The 21,099-nt window shown below is 43.8% G+C and overlaps 1 protein-coding gene across 2 annotated transcripts; it reads right to left on the bottom strand.

The window, feature by feature from the left end:
* Positions 1 to 1,128: 1,128 nt before the first annotated feature.
* Positions 1,129 to 20,697, bottom strand: epg5 (ectopic P-granules autophagy protein 5 homolog (C. elegans)). Of its 2 annotated transcripts, none has more exons than XM_074669955.1 (45): positions 20,020 to 20,697; positions 19,121 to 19,768; positions 18,335 to 18,595; positions 18,011 to 18,209; positions 17,746 to 17,882; positions 17,559 to 17,666; positions 17,405 to 17,478; positions 17,164 to 17,272; positions 16,318 to 16,432; positions 16,086 to 16,236; positions 15,852 to 16,007; positions 15,608 to 15,765; positions 15,122 to 15,273; positions 14,878 to 15,018; positions 14,609 to 14,770; positions 14,400 to 14,522; positions 14,050 to 14,312; positions 13,819 to 13,959; positions 13,573 to 13,717; positions 13,011 to 13,208; positions 12,812 to 12,919; positions 12,591 to 12,713; positions 12,325 to 12,491; positions 11,987 to 12,223; positions 11,755 to 11,878; positions 11,466 to 11,610; positions 11,130 to 11,301; positions 10,852 to 11,014; positions 10,601 to 10,743; positions 10,348 to 10,504; positions 9,885 to 10,079; positions 9,588 to 9,801; positions 8,835 to 9,022; positions 8,458 to 8,665; positions 8,279 to 8,354; positions 7,762 to 7,865; positions 7,490 to 7,665; positions 6,667 to 6,891; positions 6,369 to 6,578; positions 5,415 to 5,559; positions 5,097 to 5,339; positions 4,778 to 4,991; positions 4,458 to 4,676; positions 4,243 to 4,357; positions 1,129 to 4,127 (listed from the first exon to the last, which is right to left on the bottom strand). In XM_074669955.1, exons 1-45 carry the CDS (start codon positions 20,071 to 20,073, stop codon positions 3,945 to 3,947), a joined length of 7,749 nt encoding a protein of 2,582 aa, XP_074526056.1. In that variant the 5' UTR covers positions 20,074 to 20,697; the 3' UTR covers positions 1,129 to 3,944. The 2 variants fall into 2 exon arrangements, with proteins under 2 accessions (XP_074526056.1, XP_074526057.1); XM_074669956.1 differs by having other exon boundaries at positions 19,121 to 19,765.
* Between the last annotated feature and the right edge of the window lie 402 nt (positions 20,698 to 21,099).

Here is a 21,099-nt window from a genome sequence, read left to right as displayed (position 1 = left end):
AAAAGTGTCAATTTAAATGCTGCATACAGCTTAAACTACTCCTAACACAAAGCATCTCCAGAACCTTTCCTTGTTGGTAATCAGGACCCAGTTTCCAGGACTCCTTGAATCTCAGCACCACCATCCAGAAATGAACCTACATTAAACTGATTCCTCACAATGGAACCACTGGAAATACTCAGTATTTCCTCAAGGCCAACACTGCTCTCTGACTTGTCCACTGTTCTAAGTCTAGAGCACATCAACGAGCAGCCTACCCATCTTTCTAAAAATCTCACAAACTCCCCCAACGGTGGAGGTCTGAGTCATTACTGTTGACTTTTACCGATAAGTGCCCAGAAAGGTACACTCAGCGGGGCGAAGTGCCTCTGTGCTGCTGGGTCAATTCAAGAGGCAGAAGGAAAGGGAGAGAGAGAGAGAGATGAAGACTCATTAGAGCTTTGAGTCATCGTTCCCCTTCAGATTGGACTGGAGAGGAGGTGTGAGAAAAAGTGGGTGTTATCAATGGAGAGGTGCCTGTCTGACACACATGCATGTCTCATCTACATATACACTCTGTATACATGCACATGCCACAACAGATACTACATCAGTTATTTACTTAAACTATACCTTTACTAGAATCACTAAAGCAGTGGACAGTAAACTGTTTCAAGGCTCCACCTGGTGAAGGGAAAAAATACGACCATTTATGTCAGACACAGCTTGAAATGGAGGAAACATGGATACGTTAGGAAAAAACACACGTTTTGGAAACTGTTCTGCAGTTACAATCTTATTCATCTGATTGGTAAAATTACCCCCATCACAAGTCTGCACACTATGTACAGATAGTCCAGTTTGATCCATTTGTTGGGCAGTCTTGGAAAGTAGGCCATTTAACCCCAAAGATCATAGATCACCTGAACTTTATCCGTCACTTTGAAATAAAACCTCATGGATAACCTAACTTCAAAAGATATAACCAGGTTGCAGGCATAGTTAGTGTAATTAAAAAAAAAGACTGACATGTCTTGCTTCAAACCTCTTAAAACTAACCCAACTAATCCTGGATACTACTGTCTGGTGGATACAGCTTAACAGTATGCAGGACAAATAGACTCTGTGAGATATTAATGATGTTCACTTACTGTGCCTTTTATTCAGTTTAGCATGCTTTTGCTTTATTTTATTTGTGAGATTGTTAGGTAGTAAAGCTGTCTGTACACATCAAGATGCCACTTAGGAAATAAAAATATCCTTGCCTCTCTTTGTACCTTGGAAATAGACATGGCTCCTGGGATCATTTGGGTTTTCTGGATGTTTGAATACATCTTTTTACATTATGAACTATTCTCCTTGTGGTGATGTTCCAGTCCTCATTGGTTTGATGTTCACACAAAATTAAAGTATGAAAAACAAAGCAAGCAAGAGAGTCTGTGAAGGAGGGTGCAGAGACATTCCTGTATCCAGCTGAGACCATGTGTGAGGGACCTTCAGCCAGTGCAGCTGTCCCACATGAGCAACTGTTCATCACTGGCGTGTTATACTGGGACAGACATGTTTACCTCATGGTCAAACAGGGAAATCTTCAGTGTGTGGCCCATATGCACAAAGGTAACATTATTAACTCTACTTCCTAATTACTCTGAGGTTGAATACATTTTTGCATCTTTGTCTTAATTGCTGATGGTGACTGAGGGGAGCTGATCCACGTGCTGCCATGGTTGCTGAGTGTGCACCAAAAACAGTCGAAGAACAACTATTCCCGACCTGATGCTGGGTTTCCATGGTAACACAGGGATCTGCCAGACAGTGATGTGTCTGCCAGGAGTAGTCTGTCTCAGCAGAGGGTCCTCTGAGCACGTGGATATGTATATTTGTGTGAGGGATATCACAGAGGCCAAAGTGTCTAAATCTGGACGAACACACAGCATGATCTGGGAGACAGAAGGTGAACTAGACGGCAGACGAGGGCTTCACAAAATAAACACCTGAGGTGTTTTTTTGATGAGAGGAAGAGGCAGAAATGTGAGTCTGTACACATCTCCCACCTCCTCTCTCCTCAGAACACCCCGTCCTTTCCACCTCCTCTCTCACTTCTACCCTTCTTGTAACCATAGAGACCAGTTGCCTGAAGAGAGGCTTTCTCCCAGATGGACAAGGTGTCAAATGAGGATGCGGTGTACTAAGTTAGTACATAGCTCAATTTAAAGACCCCCCTCTTTGCTGAACAGTCTAAGTAAAAGCTGCTCCCTGCTGAGGACATGTATTGTACCTTCCCTCGGATGCAAAGAACAACAGAATGCCAATCAAATCACAGGCTTGTCAAAACACTCTTCTTTAACAATGAGGCTTTAATTTCAGCTTGACCATCTGCATTGTTATGCACGGAGAATGCAGATTCCAGGCCAGTTTTGTTGCACAATGTATTCTGTATTGCTGATTGGATCTATTTTGTCTCTGCTGGTGGTTCTTCACAGCCTGATTCACAAAGCAGTTTCCTCCGTTTTGTCCTCATGTGACCTGTTCGGGGACTATCAGTTACTCTCCCTGCTCCCCAGGTACTCTGAATACCTCATGTAATCCTCAAATACTCTGTTAAAATGGTAAACAGCAGCTCAGAGGCACACAGATCTCTTCAGTGAACATGTTTCCTTTGTGCTGCCCCTCTTTGTTTCTCCCTCCCTCCCTCTAGCAGCCCCACAGACCCATTCCTGATCACTGACTCATGAAGAAGAAGCACTTCTGACATTAACAGTTGTCACAGAAGAGAGGCAATAAGGTGAGCTTCAGGCTGCAGAAGTGCAGCATGATTATTATTGAGATGGCACAGAGCAACAGAAATGAACTGCCAAGGGTAATCAAAGCGAGGATATACAGTACAGCCAGTAAATCTGAATCACAATGTGCTTTTTTTCCTCAATTCACCAACATGTGTCACAGATTGTGTGTGTAAACCCAGTCATGATTTAACTCCCGAGACATTACTGTACATACCTGCTGTTTTAGTAATGCCAACAGCTTCAGCAGCTTGTATTTCAGCACATATTACTTTATAAGGAAGCCAAGTGGTGAACCACAGTGTGAGAGGTACTTCCATCAAGTGTTTCTTTCAGGCAGCAGTTTTATGTACTGAACAGAGACAGATTAAATAATCAAGATACATTGTCAAGAAGATTTGAGTGGCTGAGGGAACCAAAAATAACATCTCTTTGGCAGAAAAAATGAAAGCACTTTGGCTGGACATAAGCGTGATACTGGCATTTCTTCTGTTATTTCATACAGGCAGACACTGTGTTCATATGTATGTGTACAGATTGTGGCTTGTAGCTAAAAGCTAGAATCCAGATATGATTTGTATGAGGCACTAAACACCACCTTCAAGCATCCCTGGTATGTCCCCCACCCCATTTTAAGAGGGTACCACTAATCGTATAGCTCGATTAGATCTGTCCTTCAAAGTCCTCCATGTAATCTATGGACCCTTCATCGTTCATTCTGTGGGATTCCACATAAACCTGTGAAACTGACACCTCAAGGCTAACTCTGATGATGAAATCTGCTTCAATAAATATGTGCAACTTCCTCTCAAGTTTGAAAAGAACAGCTGTGTTGAAAAACAACAGGCAGGCTATAGAAAAGCAAAAAGGCAATAAGAAGAGAGAAGAAAACAAAGTGCAGGTAAAGGTTAGAGGAGAGCTCATGATATTTCTTCTTCTTCTGATTAATATCACCCCCCTGTATTGAACATTACCAAACTGTTGTTTCACAAATGCATGACAAGCTCTAATGACCGGTCACTGTCTGACTTAGAAATATGTTGATAAAAAAGTTATCAGTTTCAGGGTCAATAACTTTGTGCTCCAGAAACAGTTTGTTTTCTGTGCACAAATGCACAGCTTCTGCCACAGACGTACAACTTTGTCCCAAATTTCCAGCATGAGTACCAAGTCAAGTCTAGGTTAGCGGATGATGTGCAGGTATCTGAGGTCAGGATACAGCAGGTTGGCTAACAGGGACAGCAGTCTGGGTCCATCTCTGAGACAGTGTCCTGGGTAGCGGATGAACTGCACCACTTTGTTTACACAGTCCTCCAACTCAGAGTACTGCTTATTGCTAGGCATGGCCTCTAACATCCCCAGCGCCTGTATTCACAGGAAAGAGAAAGAAAAGAGAAAGAAAAGAGCAGAAAGTTATTCTTGGGAGATAAATACAGACTGGAAAATGAGAACAGCAGTGATTGCAGTTATTCCCACTTACTTGCTGGGCTTTCGCAGAGAGCTCCAACTCGGTGGTGGGTTGGAGTCGCAGCTCGGTCTCAGATTGAACTTGCACTGACAAGAACGCTGCCAGACTGCGTACCACCACTCTGAACCTGAAAGATAAGTAGACATGGATTGACAAGTAGTTGAGCATAAATGGAGAATGTGACAATGAACTTAATCCAGCTTTACGAAAAATGCATGATAGCGTACCTATTAGAAACAGGAGACCTCTTCCCCAAGCCGATAGCTCCTAACAGCCCAGAGTTCAGTCTCTCTTCTCCTAGCTGAAGCAGCCTCGTTTGTAACCTCAGCAGACCCAGAACGACTCCCGACACTTCAGTCTGGCCTGCCTGAGGCTGCAGCTGCTCTGCTGACAGATTGAGAGCTTTGTGCCACCAGAGAAACAGCTTAGCTTCATCGCCTGGACCACTGGATACACAAAACACAACACAACAGTGACAAGTCATGTACAGAAAACAAACCATGTTCTCTGGATCACTATAACCAAAGAAGAGAAGGAGGGTTCAAACCTGGGGAAGACCTGATAAGTCCACGTGTTGATTAGAGCTAACGTCCTCTTCTCATTAGCCGCTGTGTATTCAGTATTGAGGCGCTGCAGGACAAAGGCGTAGAGTGTCAGGAAACTGCCTCCTGATTGGCTCTCAGAGAGGAAGTCATCCACTGTTAGCTCGGGCACCTGCAGAGAAGCCAAAACAGGACCCCAACCCACAGACTCCTCTTCAGCTGAAGAGAGGACACACATAAAACCAAAGGTTAAAAAAAAACATGAATCCTGAAGCCCTCACAAACTTCCTCTACAAAAAGAGGAGAAACTGTTCCTCTGCTCACCGTGGTTAAAGTACGCTGTGATACATGCTTCCATGATGCGTGTCATGTGCCGCACTGAGGCAAGACAGCGTGAGCAAGCCGTGAGTAGGGGCAGAATGGGGAAGCCCCTCCCCTTCCTGTCAAGCCAGGTGATGACACGAGCAGCGAGTGCCTCGCCTGCTGAGACTCCCACTCCGTTTAGCAGAGCCAGAGCATCGCTGAACAGGCTGCAGAACGCCATGTGCCTCTGCTCCAAACCGGTCTCTACAAAGAAAAAAAGAGGTGATAAAAGATTTTCTCATTGATGGTCAACAAAAAGAGATGGCGAGGACGACTCACCGGGTGGGTTGAATGTTACGATGTTCTCAAGAAGCAGCTCCAGCTGAGCCTCAAGGCTGCTCAGACTGATGCTGCCTCCCTGCTCCAGAGTCACCAAAGACTGCACACACCAACACACGTACACTCCAGCCTTCAGCGTCTCCTCCTGGTAGAGACACAACTCTTTTAGATGATTGATCAGGAAAAGGTCAGAGAATCACTTACATTTAACTTGTATTACATATTCATTAAACATTATCTTAATATAACAGGAATATTAATGATGGAGTGGGACAATCAAAAATAAAACAGAATTCTTAATCTTAGAGCAGTCCTGTGTACAGTTTCCCTTAAAAGTGGATTTAATAGATTCATCCAAATTCTATCAAACTTGGAAACTGATCAGCTGGAGTAAAAACATCCCTTCTGTTCCTCTAAAGCAGCATAAAATAAAAGGTTTCAATAGTAACATTTATATAATTTGGCTCTGAGTGATGTAGAGCTGGCAAAGACAAATTGTATAAGTCTAAATCTAACACGGATGTTCCAAGCCTCCCACTTTCACAGAAGATGTATCAGCCTCAGGCAGGCTGCATGCATATATAGGGACGCATGAATTCTTCTCTCCAACACTGAGGCCCCTCTTTTTTTTGATGCAGCTGTTTGGTGTGATAAGCTTTACTACTTGAGGTTTACAATGACTTTAATGAAATCTCACTAATCATATAAGAAATATTTGTAAAATTTAGAATCAATTTTAAAGACTATTTGATAAATAACCAGTAGCGTTTAAGTTAAGTGATACACCTTTGATGTTTTAAGGGCTGCAAATACAAACAGAACTAAAATTTGGGAGTTTAACCACTTCTGCTGCCATAAACTCATACTACACCCACACATCAACAGGTTTATGATGGTTTAGTAAACCTCTGGCTAACTCTAACTCTTAAAACAAAAATTCCTGTGTTTTCTCACCCCATGTGGGACTTCACTTGGGCGAGGGTTGAGCCCAGCAGCACTGCGCAGCGATTTCAGCAGCAGCTGAAGTGCAGAATCAGTACTGAGCAGCAACAAGGGAGGGTAGTGGGTGCTTACATATCCCAGAATGCCCTGGTATGAGGAAAGGTCCAACTGGTGCCAGGGTAGAGATGTCGACTGGACCAGTAGACTGAGCAGAGGGGAGTCCTAGAGATGGGAGCATAATAAAACAGAATATTTGCTTAAGTGGAAACAAGGTTGGGCCGGATGTGGGACGTTGAAGTCCTGGACTCACCTGCTGACTCAGAAGTTGTTCCTCCTTTGCAAGAAAAACCAGCATGTATAGAAGATAAACTAACATGTTGTGTGAATCCTTCTTGGCGCCCGTGTCAGGTAGAGATGGATAGGAAGCAGAAGAGGAAGGTGCTTGGAAGTGGTCACTAAGGACACTCACCCAGTTAACTTCACACAACACCCCTCCTAGAAAAAGGAAGCAGCTTCTGGGACTTCCTCTCTCCACCTGCACACACAATAAGGTCAGTAAATAGATAAAATATACTCAATAAAAGCAACAAACTACTTAAAAAAACAAAACACTTGGGTCTGATTCTATGCAGAATACTCAACTTCTGATTTAAAACACTTTAATTTAACCTGCAACATATTTTGAAATCTAATAATTTGGAAGGTAAACAAAATATCATGATCAAAAGTCTGTTTATGTTCAAAAAATATTAATGATCATTTTTTTTAAATTAAGAAAATAGCATCTGGTTTTCTATCTTCTCACCCCCTCCTGCTCTCTTTCCTACGCTAAACCACTCATGGATAATTTCAGTTGTATTATTATTGATATTATTTTGGATTTATTGATTAAACTTATTTTATCTGGGTTCATGCTGTACAGTGGTCTCTATAGATCTGTTTGGATCTTGAGACATCAGTGTGTTTCCAGGAACAGGGTGCTGAGATTATAACCACAAGGAGTCAGGCTAATAATAGGCGCCTGGGGCCAAGGACTGAGGTCTCAAATTAACAAGCTCCCCTGTGCTGTCCCTGTCTAGACCAGTGTGCACAGTTCGGGGTGAGGGGTGATGGGTCAGAGTCCAGAGTCTCACATTAAAGAGCTGCTGCATGAGCTGAGTGTCAGGATGCAGGTGACTCCAGGGCAGGCTGCGGAGGTGCGTGTGGTACAGGTAGAGAAGATACTCAGGTGTGCAGGGGGCAGTGCAGCTCTCACAGTACTGAATCATACACAGCCACAGCGCTCCTCTCTGGCCAGGAAGCAGACGATCTGTAAACACGCAGATATAAATAACTTTAACAGCACAGACAACAAAGAGCAGCAGCACCAAAACATCCATGAAACCCAGGGCTCGGGGGAACCCACCTCTGAACTTGTGATGCAGTGTGTCTGTGAGTCGTGCGTACAGACTGACCAGACTTCCTGCAGCACTTGCATCAGTCTCCAGCCAAGGGTAACACTTGAGGTTACTGAGAAGAAAAATACACTATTATTGACTTTCCCTTCTCATTTTCTGCTGCTGCTCTCAACAACAGTCGATCACAGTTCAATCCTTTTGCCACAGTGGACTTTTACTTTTGTGCCAGAACTCAAAACTAGAAGTAAACATGCTTTATCTTCTCTTCTTTTCTTTTCTGTGTTTTTAGTTTACTTTTTATCAATGTTGAGCTGAGTATTCTTCAAACTCAAACGTATATCCCCCAAAGCATCTGTGCTTCACCTGCAGAAAGAAGCTGGAATATGAATATTTTTGATCTGCTGCCCTCTCTTGAGTCTGCTGTCTGCGTTTGCACCTGTTTAATATCTGCCTCACCAACAATAGTACCCTACTATTTTCAACAAATGATTGCAACAGAAACTGAGAGTATGCTCCTGTGCTTACCCGCTGTCATCAGAGTCCAGAGGGAAGATCCAGGGCTTAAACAGCTTTACAATCTTACTGTGTAGGTCCTTCAGGGCTGTGATAGTGGAAACAGTCACAATAAAAAACAAAGCTAATGCACACTAAAGCTGAACTGCAGTTAAGTTTATGTCTCCCCAGGATTCGCCGAGACTAGTTACCTTTCATGATTCTGGTGCTTCCCACCGGCTCTCTAGCACAGCTGCTGAGCTGCACGCTGATCGAACAACTAATCAAATGCTCCCAGAAAGAAACAACTTCAGCAATGTATGGCGTCCAGGCCGAGTAGAGGCCAAAGCTGCGGAGGTCTTGCTTACTGAGACGACTCCGCAAGAAGTAATCACTCAGCCAATCCACTGTCTCATCCACCTGTTCACAATGGATCAGATCACATGGAATAGTTATAATGAATTACACACTTTTATGAGACTAACAAAAGGAAAGTTTGCAGCGTTTTCTCCGGATGCATTTATGATGTGTGAGCTTTCATCCGCAACAGGGAAATAGGTTCAGATCTACCAACAGCGACATCATTCACCTGCTGAGGAGAAAGGCTGATGAGTGCTCTGTGGAGAGAAGGTGAGGACACCACAGCTCGACCAGAGACATCAGAAGTGCAGTGGGATTGTTCGGATTTGCTTTTGGAGTTGCGGGAAGGAGGTAAAGAACCCAGGACTCTCAGCGTTACTTTCCAGCACTCTGGACTCAGTAACTGGTTTGAAGAGCCTGTTGAGGCAAAATAAGAGAAGAATGGAGCTTTTTTTGTTTGATGAAGTCAAACAATTTTTTGACATGATACATCAGGTCTTCAACATCTGATATGTGCCTCATTTTCACCAAATACTTTCCCAAATTGTGTTGATGGAACAATTTAAAAGACACTTTTAGCTTGTATCCTAATTTTACTAACAGCTGATTGATGGAATTATTCAACTAATTTAAGTTTTTCTTAACAATTAACTTCTTTTGTTGGTGGGAAGATGAGTGGGTGGCATTCTTTCAGAACGATGAATGTGTTCAGATGAATCACTTCACTGAGCCACAAGAGGACTTTTTAAAGCAGACCTTGCTCCAGAGAGCATTAACAGACGATATGTAACATAAAAGAAAAAAAAAGAAAAGCGGCATTTCAATGTGACAGAGCATAATGAGTTCTATCTGTTCAGTACGTGATGTTTTGGGAACTTGTTCAAGGGAGAATTCAAATAGTACATTGTCTCATTTCATGGGGTACATGGTGATTCAGTGCCTTGTTTCAGATGTGCAGCTTTTTGTTCGCGCACACACTTACTGGTCATAAGCAGACGCAGGCAGTCACTGTAATGATCAGGGAAATGGTGGCGTAACAGCCAGGTCCAGTGTTTGGTGAAGAGGTGAAAAGGTGTGAGAAGTTCAGGCTCAGGGTCTCGGCCACAGACGCACAAAGCTCCGTGGACCAACTCCAGCAGACGAGTTCTCTCTGAAAACACGGGATGGGCTTCATTCAGCCACTGAGACAGGTCAAACTAAGAGAAGAGAGACAAAGAGGTGGATTTCTGAAAATGGATAGTTCCAGGTGTTCAAGCGTTACATTTGGTCATAAACTAACCTTTGTGAGCAACATAAATATGACATCAGCACTGTCCAGTTGCAAGGATGTCACCACATCTTGGTAAAGAGAGACGAGCTGATTGGATGCTGCATTGGGAGTAAAGAAGGGAGAAATGAGGGGGCACAAACGCCTCTGCTCCAGGATGGTGTTCAGGACACGCCCACATTCCTCTGAATTGTTCTGGATAAACACCTACACACAATGAAAAAAACTGTCAACACGAGGCATTACATCAATTTTTTTCTGTAATGAGGGGGTGAACCTGCCCCTTTTACTTAATATATCCAATCAGTCACACAGTCATTTGAAAGCTGTTTAGCTTTGCATAGGTGTGGGGAAACAATCACACCTGGACCAGGAGGTTACAGTTCTTGCTACAACCAGTGTCCCTCTGAGGTCATTCTGAATAAAGTGTAGCATTGTGTGATATTAAACAAGGTGTGTGGATGTGAGTGCTCACCTGTCCCAGTATCTCCACACATGAGGAGAGGTACTGCCGTGTTGGGGGGTGTCGCAGTGTGTCCTCACACACAAAGGAAACCACTTTGTAGAAGGCTGACACTCCAACCTGCTGTACTGCTGGAGACTTCTGTGTCTTGTACAAATTCACCAGAGCCCTAAAAAACAAAAAGTGCATACAAAAGTCTCAAGTTTCTGTTTTGATCAGAAAAATTATTCTTTTTTTGGGGGGGTGGGTGGACATTTGTACTGACGTGATAAAGTTCTCCGTGTGGACTGCTGCCTGGGCCAGGCTTTGTGGTGGAGGTGCCATGGAGTCAGTCTGAAGCTTCTTGATGTCCCTGCGCAGGGATGTTATCTGTGTCTGCACTGCTTCCTGTCTCTGGACACGCTCACACTGTAGCAAGATAACACATGAAGAAATTACTGGACTGTCGCAAGACACATGAAAACACATGAAAACACATGAAAACACATGGCTAGTTGTCAGTTTAAGTAATCTTACTGTGACTGTGATGTTTGCGGCTCCCTGGCATGGCTGTCCTCCCTTCCCTTTACACTCCAAGGCCATGCTGACTTGCTCTGGTTGGTTCTTGTACAGTAGAGGAAGGCTTTCCAGTAGCTCCTGCTCTAGCGCCACCTGCTGGGCTTCCCGGGCCACTGCAATTCTGATACAGACAACAAGTTTTTAAGTAATCTGTTGCAGTACAGATTACACTTTGCAGTACAGGAACGCATCTTTTGGAAATTGGAAATGCGTAACTGTTTAAAATCTCCATGTACCTGGCCTGGTCCTGTAGGGTACTGAGGTCCTGCTCCATTAGTTTAGCAGCAGCCTTTGAGTCACTGAGAGAGCTGATGGGGATTTCAGCCACTGGAGCTTTCTGCTGCTGCAGCTCTGGAGCTGGATGTGGGACTGGATGCTTCTGCAGGTTGGACAGGATACGCTCTCTTGCTGCTCAAAGGGAAACACCACAGATTAAAGCTGGTGATAACTATGCATGTCACAAGTACACATATTACTGCAAGAAGTTTGAAACCATCTTTTTATAATTCTTTTGGCTATCATCATGAGACTTTTAAATTTACAACTTAGTGTCTACTGAACAGGCTCCATACCATTGCTGAGACTTGAGTTGTCAGTGAAGCCAGGGTTTTGGGTCTGCAAGAAGATCGGTTCACTCTGAACCTTTTCCCACAAAGACAAAACTTCTTTTTCATCGTACTGCAGGCGCTCCTGGTCCACATATTCAATCCACAGTTCCTGTAGCCAAACACAGCAGCATGTATTTCAGTTTATGAGCTCAACGGCACAGTATGCACACATCAAAACAGGATTTAACTATTCTCACACAAACAATGAGACTTTTGTTTTGTGTGTTTTCATAACACAAAAAGGCAGACCAACCTGCTGACGCTGCATGACTTGTGCCAATCTGTGTGGTTCATACTCTGGAGGAAGAGAGGGGAGGTATACTTCCTGTTTCTGCAGAGTCTCATCATCCAACCACACAGCAAATACACCAAACAACCTGTAGAAAACCAATCAACATAGTTTGAGAGCTCGCCAACGCACTGATAGATGCTACTACTTTGCTAATTTCACTGAGGAACAATCACAGAGATCATCAGAGACCTACCTGACCAGCTCTGTGTGTAGCTGAGGAGAAGTGAGGTAAGGGGGGCGAGGATGGTCCGGACTTTCGTCACCTTGGCTGTCTGATGGAGGCGTGTGTGTTGGGGGCACCCTGAGAGCCTGACTGGCAGTGTGGTGGAAGTCAGACGCCTCCTGAATCCTCTGTCTCAGGTCTCTGAGTAAAGCAGCTTGATAAGAGGCCTGGAAAAATCTTCGGCCAATGCATCCACCTGCAGCCAGACTGGAGAGTGACACACACAAACAAAGATGTGGTACCCTCACTTGGATATGCTTATGGCCTGTTTTCTCTGCTATAAGCTGTGATGTGTATTTATTTCATACCCATATTCTGGTCCTGGCTGTCTGAGGTAGAGCTGGAGGAACTTCTGCCAGACCAATGGGAGGAGGGGATGATCAGGAGGCGTGGCCAAAGCCTGACATGCCCAGCGATACACCTGTAACCGCTGCAGAGACGGTGCTACTGGCAGCCTCAGCCTCTGCTGTGCTTTCTGGTGCAGGAACAAACATTCTATTAAAACCACAGGGAGTATATCATCCTGATATTAGTGCCTCAATAAATGTAAGACTTCTGGCTTGTGTCTATGTACCTTTAAGGCTTGATCTGGAGTAATGTTTGGGTCTGCCAGTAGCTCTTGTTCAACACAGCGTCTCAGCTGAGAATCTTCCTCAAACATGCCTTCCATGTTCAGCACTAGCCAGGCGAACCAAACCTAAAAACACACAAACCATTTCCTGTCAGTCAGGAGTGAGAATTCACAGATATTATCAAGAACACTTGCATGCATCGTGTGTGCCTAGGGGCCTTCACCTCCACACTTAAGGATTGGCCCTCTATAAACGAGGGCGTTGCATTTCCAGCAATCCAGCCAACCAGGGAGGAGAGCAGACCCCGATCGCCATGGTAACCCAAGGCATTCTGAAAGATGTATAAGGACGGAGGAAAAGACATCAGCCTTCTTCAGCAGCACAGGAGAATACAAAATTGTGATGAGACGGAGAAAGAAGACCTTATGCTGTTGGTAGAGAAGTTTCTGCACACACTCCTCCTGATGGTGCGTGAATGCAGCAGAGCAGATCTGATCCATGAGGAATAGGACAGTTTTGTCCCTGTACCATAGGTTCTGCTGAGTCAGGATCCCCACCCAAAACTCCAGCACTGCAGCTGCTCCCACACGACTCGGCTGTGAACTCTCCACTACATGACTCTAAAAGACAGACACACATTTCATATGGTCAGAAACTGCACAAGCTACATCCTTTCTACTCAACCAGATGTCTTTCTGCCTAAATACTCTGTCTTTTCTTTGTGTAGTTTTTCTTTGGAAAATATTGATAATATTGGCTGTGTCGAACCAAAACAACTAAACACAAACCAATAAATGACTTTAAGTGTAGCAGTGCTCTCTGTGTCTCTCTGTGTTGACTCTGACGAGATCGTGTTGTACACAGATGCTTCACGATGACAGTGGGTAACCAGACTTTTGGTACAATTAGAACTTTTTTCCCAACCATTATGATCTAACTTCTGATGATTTCCTGTGCTGGCTTTAGATAAGTGCTGCGACAAACCTGAATGACACTGTTCAGCAGTCGCACATTATCTCCATAGGTGGTTCCTGTGAGAAGTGGCGCCACCCTGTGAGTGACCTGCTGTGTCACACCTTGAGGACACACACTGTCATACTGCAGGAACAGCTGAATGCAACTCACAAACCTGACATGAGCAGAGGGATAGATAGAGTTTTAGTCTCTCATACGTCAACTGCCATAACAACTATTTGTTTCCTTGTCTTTTAGCTGTTGTGTATTTCTTACTGAGCGTTGTTGAGCAGGTAGAAGCTGAGCGGGTAGGTTGGGGGTAGGATATTGTCCAGAAGATGCACAGCAGCTCTGAGGTGCCGAGACTGAATCAGATTCTTCAGCAACCCCACCCCATCAGTGCAGAAGTGCTCCAAACTAAAAAAGAACAAACAACAAGGATTCAGCTTTAGTATTCAACAAGTTGAATGAATCAAATTCAAAGGCGTAAAACCAGACGTTACAAACCTATGTCCTACTGTGGTCATAGCAATGGACAGGTAGCATCCAATAGGGATGCCTGCTTTCACTGCCCTGATAACAGAGTGCATGCTGGGACTGTGTGTGAGCTCTGGAGGTGGGTTGGATGCTAAAGCAGGGACAGACCAGGCTCCTTTGGGGTTCTGAGCATTGCCATGGAGCTTCAGCCTGAGCAGCAGCTGCCATGCCCATTGGCTGAAGGACGCTTCAGGGGACACGCCCAAACGAAGAACGCTGGCGAGATATGACACCTGGTGGGAGGAGGCTGAGAGTTAGGGGTGTGACTTAAGGTAAAGTTTTGCCTACAGAGTTGATGGAGCTGTGAGCAGATGAATCACCTGTTTGATTCCCTCTGATATGAGGCCACTGTACGGTTTGTCAGTAAGGTACTTCTGGTAGGCTTCAGCCACCAGCAGAGCCACTTCACTGTGAAGAGATGAAGGCAGAGCCAAGGAGCCATCCTGCAAGGAGTACATAAGCTTAACAAAAAATGTGTAATCCCGCTTAGAATATCTGAGCTCCTGACTATCACTGCAGCACTGAGTACCTCTGCATAGCCCCAGTTCAGACCCTCCAATATGACACAAGCCAGACGGTTCTCCACAGCAGACAGAGGGTGCTGGAGCAGCCAGGCTCCAATCACACATATCTCCTCAGGCCGTGGCCGCCAGAGACTCAGAGGCAGCTCTTTGCATAAATACAGAGCAACCTAAAAAACACAAATGTGAACACATTGCAGAGAAAACAAGTTAGCAATTGTCTAGGACTTCAAATATTTAATTATTATATTAAATTCAGTATAACAGCAACACTCACCATTCCTACACTTTGTACCGTCTCTCTAAGTCTCTCCAGGAGCACAGAGATAATGTAGGGATGGACAGTTGCGATGGCAGCCAGCAACTCCCTCCCCACTTTAGAGTATGTTTCTCTGGTGGTCGTACTCACATAAGACACCTGAAGTAAAGATGAAAAACAGTACTGCAAAGAACCGTATATTTACATGCTGAATAGCCTTGTGTTTTATGACATGTAGTCTACACAATTCTGAGGGATTTACCTGGTAAACCAGCAGAGTTATGGTGGTGATGAATGCAGGGTCAGAGTGTTGAGTTGGTGTAGCCATGTGAGCCAGCGCAGTGAGGAGGGAGATGCCATCGGAGCTGTTCACTTCACACAGCCAGTGCTCAAACCTCTCCTGCTGCTCTGGATCTTTGAAAAAATAGAAAACTATGTAAGTCCACTCAAAAAAACAGAAGACAATCAGTCTAGTGATTAAAACATTACTTCAAACATTGAGTGTTATTTTTAAATTTCAACATAATAGATGTCCCAAATGCATTTCCCTTTCAAGCAGATAGCGAGGAGTTTTAATGGAAAGTGTTTTCACTTTACTTGAGGCCTATGTTAAAAGAAGTAAGTGATGGAGAAATTCTTTATTTTCAAACTGTGGGGCCATATGGAGTTCAACATAATACCTGTAACAGTTACATTCCCTAAGCTTTGGGAGATAATATCTGTTAGGTAATTGAAAACATATCAATACCTCTCAGAGCCTGAATGCAGGTTTGTGTGCCACATGCAGTGTGCATTTTTTCCAGTCCTGCTGTCTCTGCACACTGCATAACATAAAGGACTTTCCACAGCATAGAGCTTGACAAGGTCCCATAAGGCATCTCAGACATAAACAACCAAATGCCCAACCTGTGAGAGAGGTCCAATGAATAAAATTAGAAGCTGAAAAGAACACAACTTGCAGTATTAATAGAAACTTGAGGGCAGTACTTCACCTTTTGTTTCTGAGAACATGTAAAACAGCTCGTAGGAAGAGATGGTCATATTCCAGCTGCAGTTTGTCCAGAGAAAGGGAGTGTGAGCTGGATCCAACAGGACCACTTAAACTCACATACTGGGCCCAGTGATCGCTGACATAGCACACTGTCATCCTGAGGTACAACAGTCTCGTGATTACTCAGTGTTGTTAATGGTTAAATGAACAGCTTTTATCCTTGACATACACTGACCTTATAATATGTCCTATCCGTTTAACCAGCTGTCTGTATCGAGCCCGGTTGTAAGTTTGTAGCCCCAGAGCCAGGATTTCAATGAGTGAAGATGCAAAAGCAAAAACACGCATCATCTTTTGACTGGAGCAGGCCTGGGGTTCATACACACCTGGAGGAAAATGTATGTGTCAGTTTTTTTTTCAGTGAGTGATACCAGCCTACAAACAGAAACCCTGACAGAGTCACTGACCCAGTTTGCTCATCCCCAGCATGTGTGAATACAGCTGCTGGAACGGGAACTGGTTGAGCAGGGAGATCAGATCCTCCTCACAGAGCAACAGCCAGCTGCTATCTGGGTCTTCGTCCTGAACACAGAGAAAAGGACAAATGAAGTCAGACATCAAACTATCCTGCATTCATCTTGAGAAATAAGCCATAACAGGCTCTGTGTTATATTTATTCTACCTGCTTAACGCAATATGAAGAGTAAAAACAAACCAGTTTTCAAAACACGAAAGATAAGCACCTCTTATTGCAGCATCTTAAAAGTTACTGTTTTTGAATAATGTGTTCCTTAAATGTGCTCAAAACAAGGCGGTTTCTTAGCAACACTAAGTGCTGTCACAGTTTGAAGCTATCAGGCTGATATTTAAATGGTCATAGGTGTGTTTTTGGCACCTGTCTCACAACAGCTTTAAACGTGACTCAGCAGGTCAGAAAAAAGACAAGAACGTCCAGATTTATAAATCTGTCACAAACAAATCGAAGTGCTACGTCTTATTGACCCGAGAAACATACAGGTGTGGTTATTTAGGACACAACAAAAGCACACTGAGGTCTCAACGTCTAAACACAAGTTTTTATAGAGTTAATTCTCATAAGGTTTTTATTTTCTTTGAAATCTGGTATAAACTGCACATTTAAGTCCAATATATTTGTAATTTTTTATTCCTCCCAGGATATCTTAATTTTCTGTCCCATGTTCACTAACCTACAGGAGTAAACACTAGTTTGGGACTGTTTTAAAGAAATAATTCGATGTTTCAAATCTTTTCCAGAAAGTTACATTCCTTGTCTTAATCTCTCCGACTCATACCTCTTCTCCTCCTTCATCCACTAAAGTCCAGTTCCCAGATTCAGGTCCAGAAGCTGCCGAGCTCTGGCTTTCACAGGGCTTTAGATGTCCCAGAAATTCTGCCCGGTGTCTTGAGTCAAAACAAAGAAACCAACAGAGTTTCAAGGCTGAGGGTTCATAAAATACTATGAACTAGCTAGAGAGTGGAGTTCTAACTCAATTGATGGGAATGAATATAATTTGAAGAGAATTATGCACTTACCTGGCAGGTGACATCAGGACAGCCAGAGCTTGCATAAAGTTCTGCACTCCATTTGTGTTTCCCCAGACTTGGATCTGAGGCAGAAATTGGGAACCACTCAGTATGCGTAAGGTGAAGTGATGGCACTGCATGAACAAGTGTGTCCCAAACTGACCTGAAGGAAGGCTGCAGCCCACTTGCCAACCCCGGCCGGACAGCACAACAGATGGCACAGCAGGTACAGGTGCTCTCCAGACCCTCCAACATGAAGCAGAACTGAAACCTAGAGAGAGGACCAGGACCATAAAAACACAGCATATCTTTGCCAGTGAAACACTGAATGAGTAAAAAGGTCAAGTTACCAATCTCTCCAGCCAGTGATGGATGTCTGTCTGGAACTGTGTGTCATCCAGGACTCTGCGTGTGAAGCTAAACAAGACACTGATGGCCTCTTTCAAGGATTTAAAAGAACAGGGCTGTGTTTTGGTTCCCAAATAATCTAAAAAAATAAAAATAAAATGATTATTCAAAAACCAAAACTGATGAATGGTGAGTATTTATAACAAATTACACACAGAAGAGGCATGTGACAGCCAGCTTAAGGGTAGTAGGAGTCATGTGTCTTACTTTTCAGCAGACGATACAAATATGATTCCACCTGCAGGCGCGACAGCAGGGCAGTATATGAATGTAGCGCCACCTTCTGATGTAGCAGTTCACTGCGAGCTTCAAAAAGTCGGCTCAGCTCAGTCAGCACACTCTGACTGAGCTCTGCTTGCTGGAATCGGTGGTACCCACAAACTTTGGACTGATCTGCGCATACACCCTATAGACATAAATTGTATTAGGATGACTCAGAGCTCAGAATGTTAAGTCAATAGTTAGCTACTAGTTAGCTCCTCTTCTACATATTATTATATCTATTAGTATGTATTTCTGTTACTTCCTCACCTGCAGTGTAAGCTGTTCGTCTCTAAAGCTCCACAAACGATTCTGTGTGCTCTTGCAGTCAGATGACTGTGTGTGTAGCTGTGCGTGAGACTGAGTCAGCTGCCTGCGACAGCGCCAGTAGTTCTGCAACAGTTCTGTCAGTTCGTGGTTCTCTTGTCGAGCTAAGGCACAGAACTGAGCTGCACACACTTCAACACCCTCTAACCAAGCTCGCAAACCTCCAGCTGGCTCCCAGACACTCAGCTGCTCCATTGAGAACGGCTGCAAAGGAAAAACATGGGTATGTGTTTCAGCAATGAAATACATGACAGACGTGCATTATTACATGTTGAGAAAATATTGAAAATTATTACTGTCACTACAGAAAACACAAACTTATTGACTTAGTAACCAGGCCATGATAAAATAAGAACTAAATACAGTTTCAAATATGTTGTTTTTTATGGCACCTAAACATAGCACCATTACCAAAGGCTGCTATTTATACCACACGCATAGGCGACAATTGAAAGTGAGACAATTTATTTAAATAATCAAAATTAAAGTGAATAATATTTCCCAACCACATACAAATTCTAAAAATCAATTCATACTTGGGGCCAAATTTTGAGGCAGTGACTGACTCCAGCTGTCTCAGGGAAAGGCTTTAATGGCCCTTAAATATGGTGTTTGACTTTAAAATAACCTGGATGGTTACATCCACTCAATTTGTTTCTCTCTTGTACAAAAAAATCCACAACTGCAGTTATAATCCTACATATATAATCTCTTGGTTTATAAGATTACCTGCATTTCTGGAGCTGTTTTTGGTAACTCTGGGTAGAGTTTGCTTCTAGAGAGTTCAGCTACAGAGTCCAAAGGCTGCAGACTGGGTGGGGATGATTCCTGCTCAGGTAGTGCCAAAACAGCAGGACCCTTTTGCCTGTTTTTTACAGCCTCCTCACAGAGCTGCATCACAGGGCCCTCCTCCAGTGTTGGCAGAGAGGGGTACAGTGCAGGGGCACTCGGGACATTAGGGATCTGAAACTGAGCTGCAACACAAGACTGACTCCATGATGATCCTGTGTCTTTTTCCAGTTGGGTGGTCTGTGCTGGAACTTTAAGCTCAGCACACTGAGCTGCACCTCTGTCATTCTCCCCCTTTGTCTCTGTGAGATGTACAGTTTTCTGTGATGGCACACTTAACTCGGGAGTCTTAGATAATACTGACGTGGATAATGTGTGCAATGAAGAGGCCTGTTGTTTTTCAGTGGTTAAATCTGATGGCTGTGAAGTGGTTGCAGGAAGCTGAACAGGGGCCTGCTCCTCTTCTGGGTCCTGATGTGGCAGACTGAGGGGGATGTCGGTGAAGTCAGAAGTGGAAGTCTCATCACAGACAACTGAGGGAGCTGTGGCCTGTTTTTCTACCTCTTCCTCCTTCTGCTTCCTGGCCTGCTGGAAATATAAACACCAATTAGAAATAAACATAGGTTTTCTGTGATATCCGGCTTCAGTTACTTTCTGCACAACATCAAAAGCTGTGATTAAAATACAGTAAGACAGGTGAGGAGTGTGTCTAAACCCGTCTGCGGTGGAGTTTTGAGGCTTGCTTCAAGACCTCAAGCACAAGAAAAAGCAGGTTGTTGACCTCAAAAGAAAAGAACAAAGAAAGAAAATAATAATAATGAAAGACTTCGTTATGTCACCTGAGATTTTCCGCTGGTTTTGGCCTTTGTCTTCTTTGGTCTCACAGCCTCCATTTTTTTCCGCCTGCCCACTCAAGCTTATTTCACAACTCCGATCACATTGACAAACAGCTGACTGCGATGTCGCCTGGTTGACACGCAGTTGAAGACTCACAATTTACAGCCCTCATATGAAAACAAGAAACTCATCAACAGCAGCCATTAGCTGGAGAGCTAGCGAGGTCCAAACTCATGATAAGCAGCTAGTGGCTGGCTGTGTTGTCCAGATAAACGCTTGTCATGGGATGTAAACAAAACACCTCACTCTCCTTTGGCCAGAGAAAAAGTCGAGGACGGAGATTGGCAGGGCAATAACCAAATGTGTAACATAACACCTATTAACCAGAACATTCATCTTTAGAAAACGAAACTAACCTCACCTTATAAAACTTTACAAGGCTGAAGACCTAGCGCCGCAAAGCTAATCTATGCTAATGTTGTATTCGGTCGCTTGTTACGCTGTCAGGGCTCCTCGGAAATTCGTTACAGCAGATCTGACATTCCCGTATTGTCACCAAAATGATCAAGATAATATTCTAACGCCTAAAAACAGGTGACATCGGTTCTCGCCTTCATTCGCAGGTCAGCTGTCATTTGTTTTGATCATTCCAGGAACTCAGCGATCGCAATCGACGGTCACGTGACTACTCCACCTCTATACGGAGAGCCAGACGGTCTAAAGTGTGTCGTGCGCGAAGTGGTGAAAACACAATCAAAATGTTCGTCTTTACACCTACTTAAAAATCTTCAAACAAAATCTTTATTTGATTAATTATGCAAGGGGGTTATCAATCATATTTTTAATTAAGACTTAATTTCAGCTGTAATGGGGATCCAAATAAACAACAAACAAACGTGGTTAAGCTTGTCATTGTGTTAACCATGGTTAGTTTTATTTTATAGCTGTACTCATTCGGGTGTTGGGTATAAAATATGACTCAAAATCACAAAGAGTGTGAAAGGGTGAATCCAAAGCGTCTGCATTGGAGGCTGTGGAAAAATGTGTTTCTTTGACTTCACATCGTTTTGTCATGCTGCAAT

This window comes from Halichoeres trimaculatus, unplaced genomic scaffold, assembly GCF_033239565.1.
Source record: "Halichoeres trimaculatus isolate MK-OKI-2021-1 unplaced genomic scaffold, fHalTri1.1 fHalTri1_scaffold_5, whole genome shotgun sequence".
Taxonomy (NCBI): domain Eukaryota; kingdom Metazoa; phylum Chordata; class Actinopteri; order Labriformes; family Labridae; genus Halichoeres; species Halichoeres trimaculatus.
Note: the sequence above shows the minus strand (reverse complement) of the source record. Positions and strands in the feature narration are given on the sequence as shown.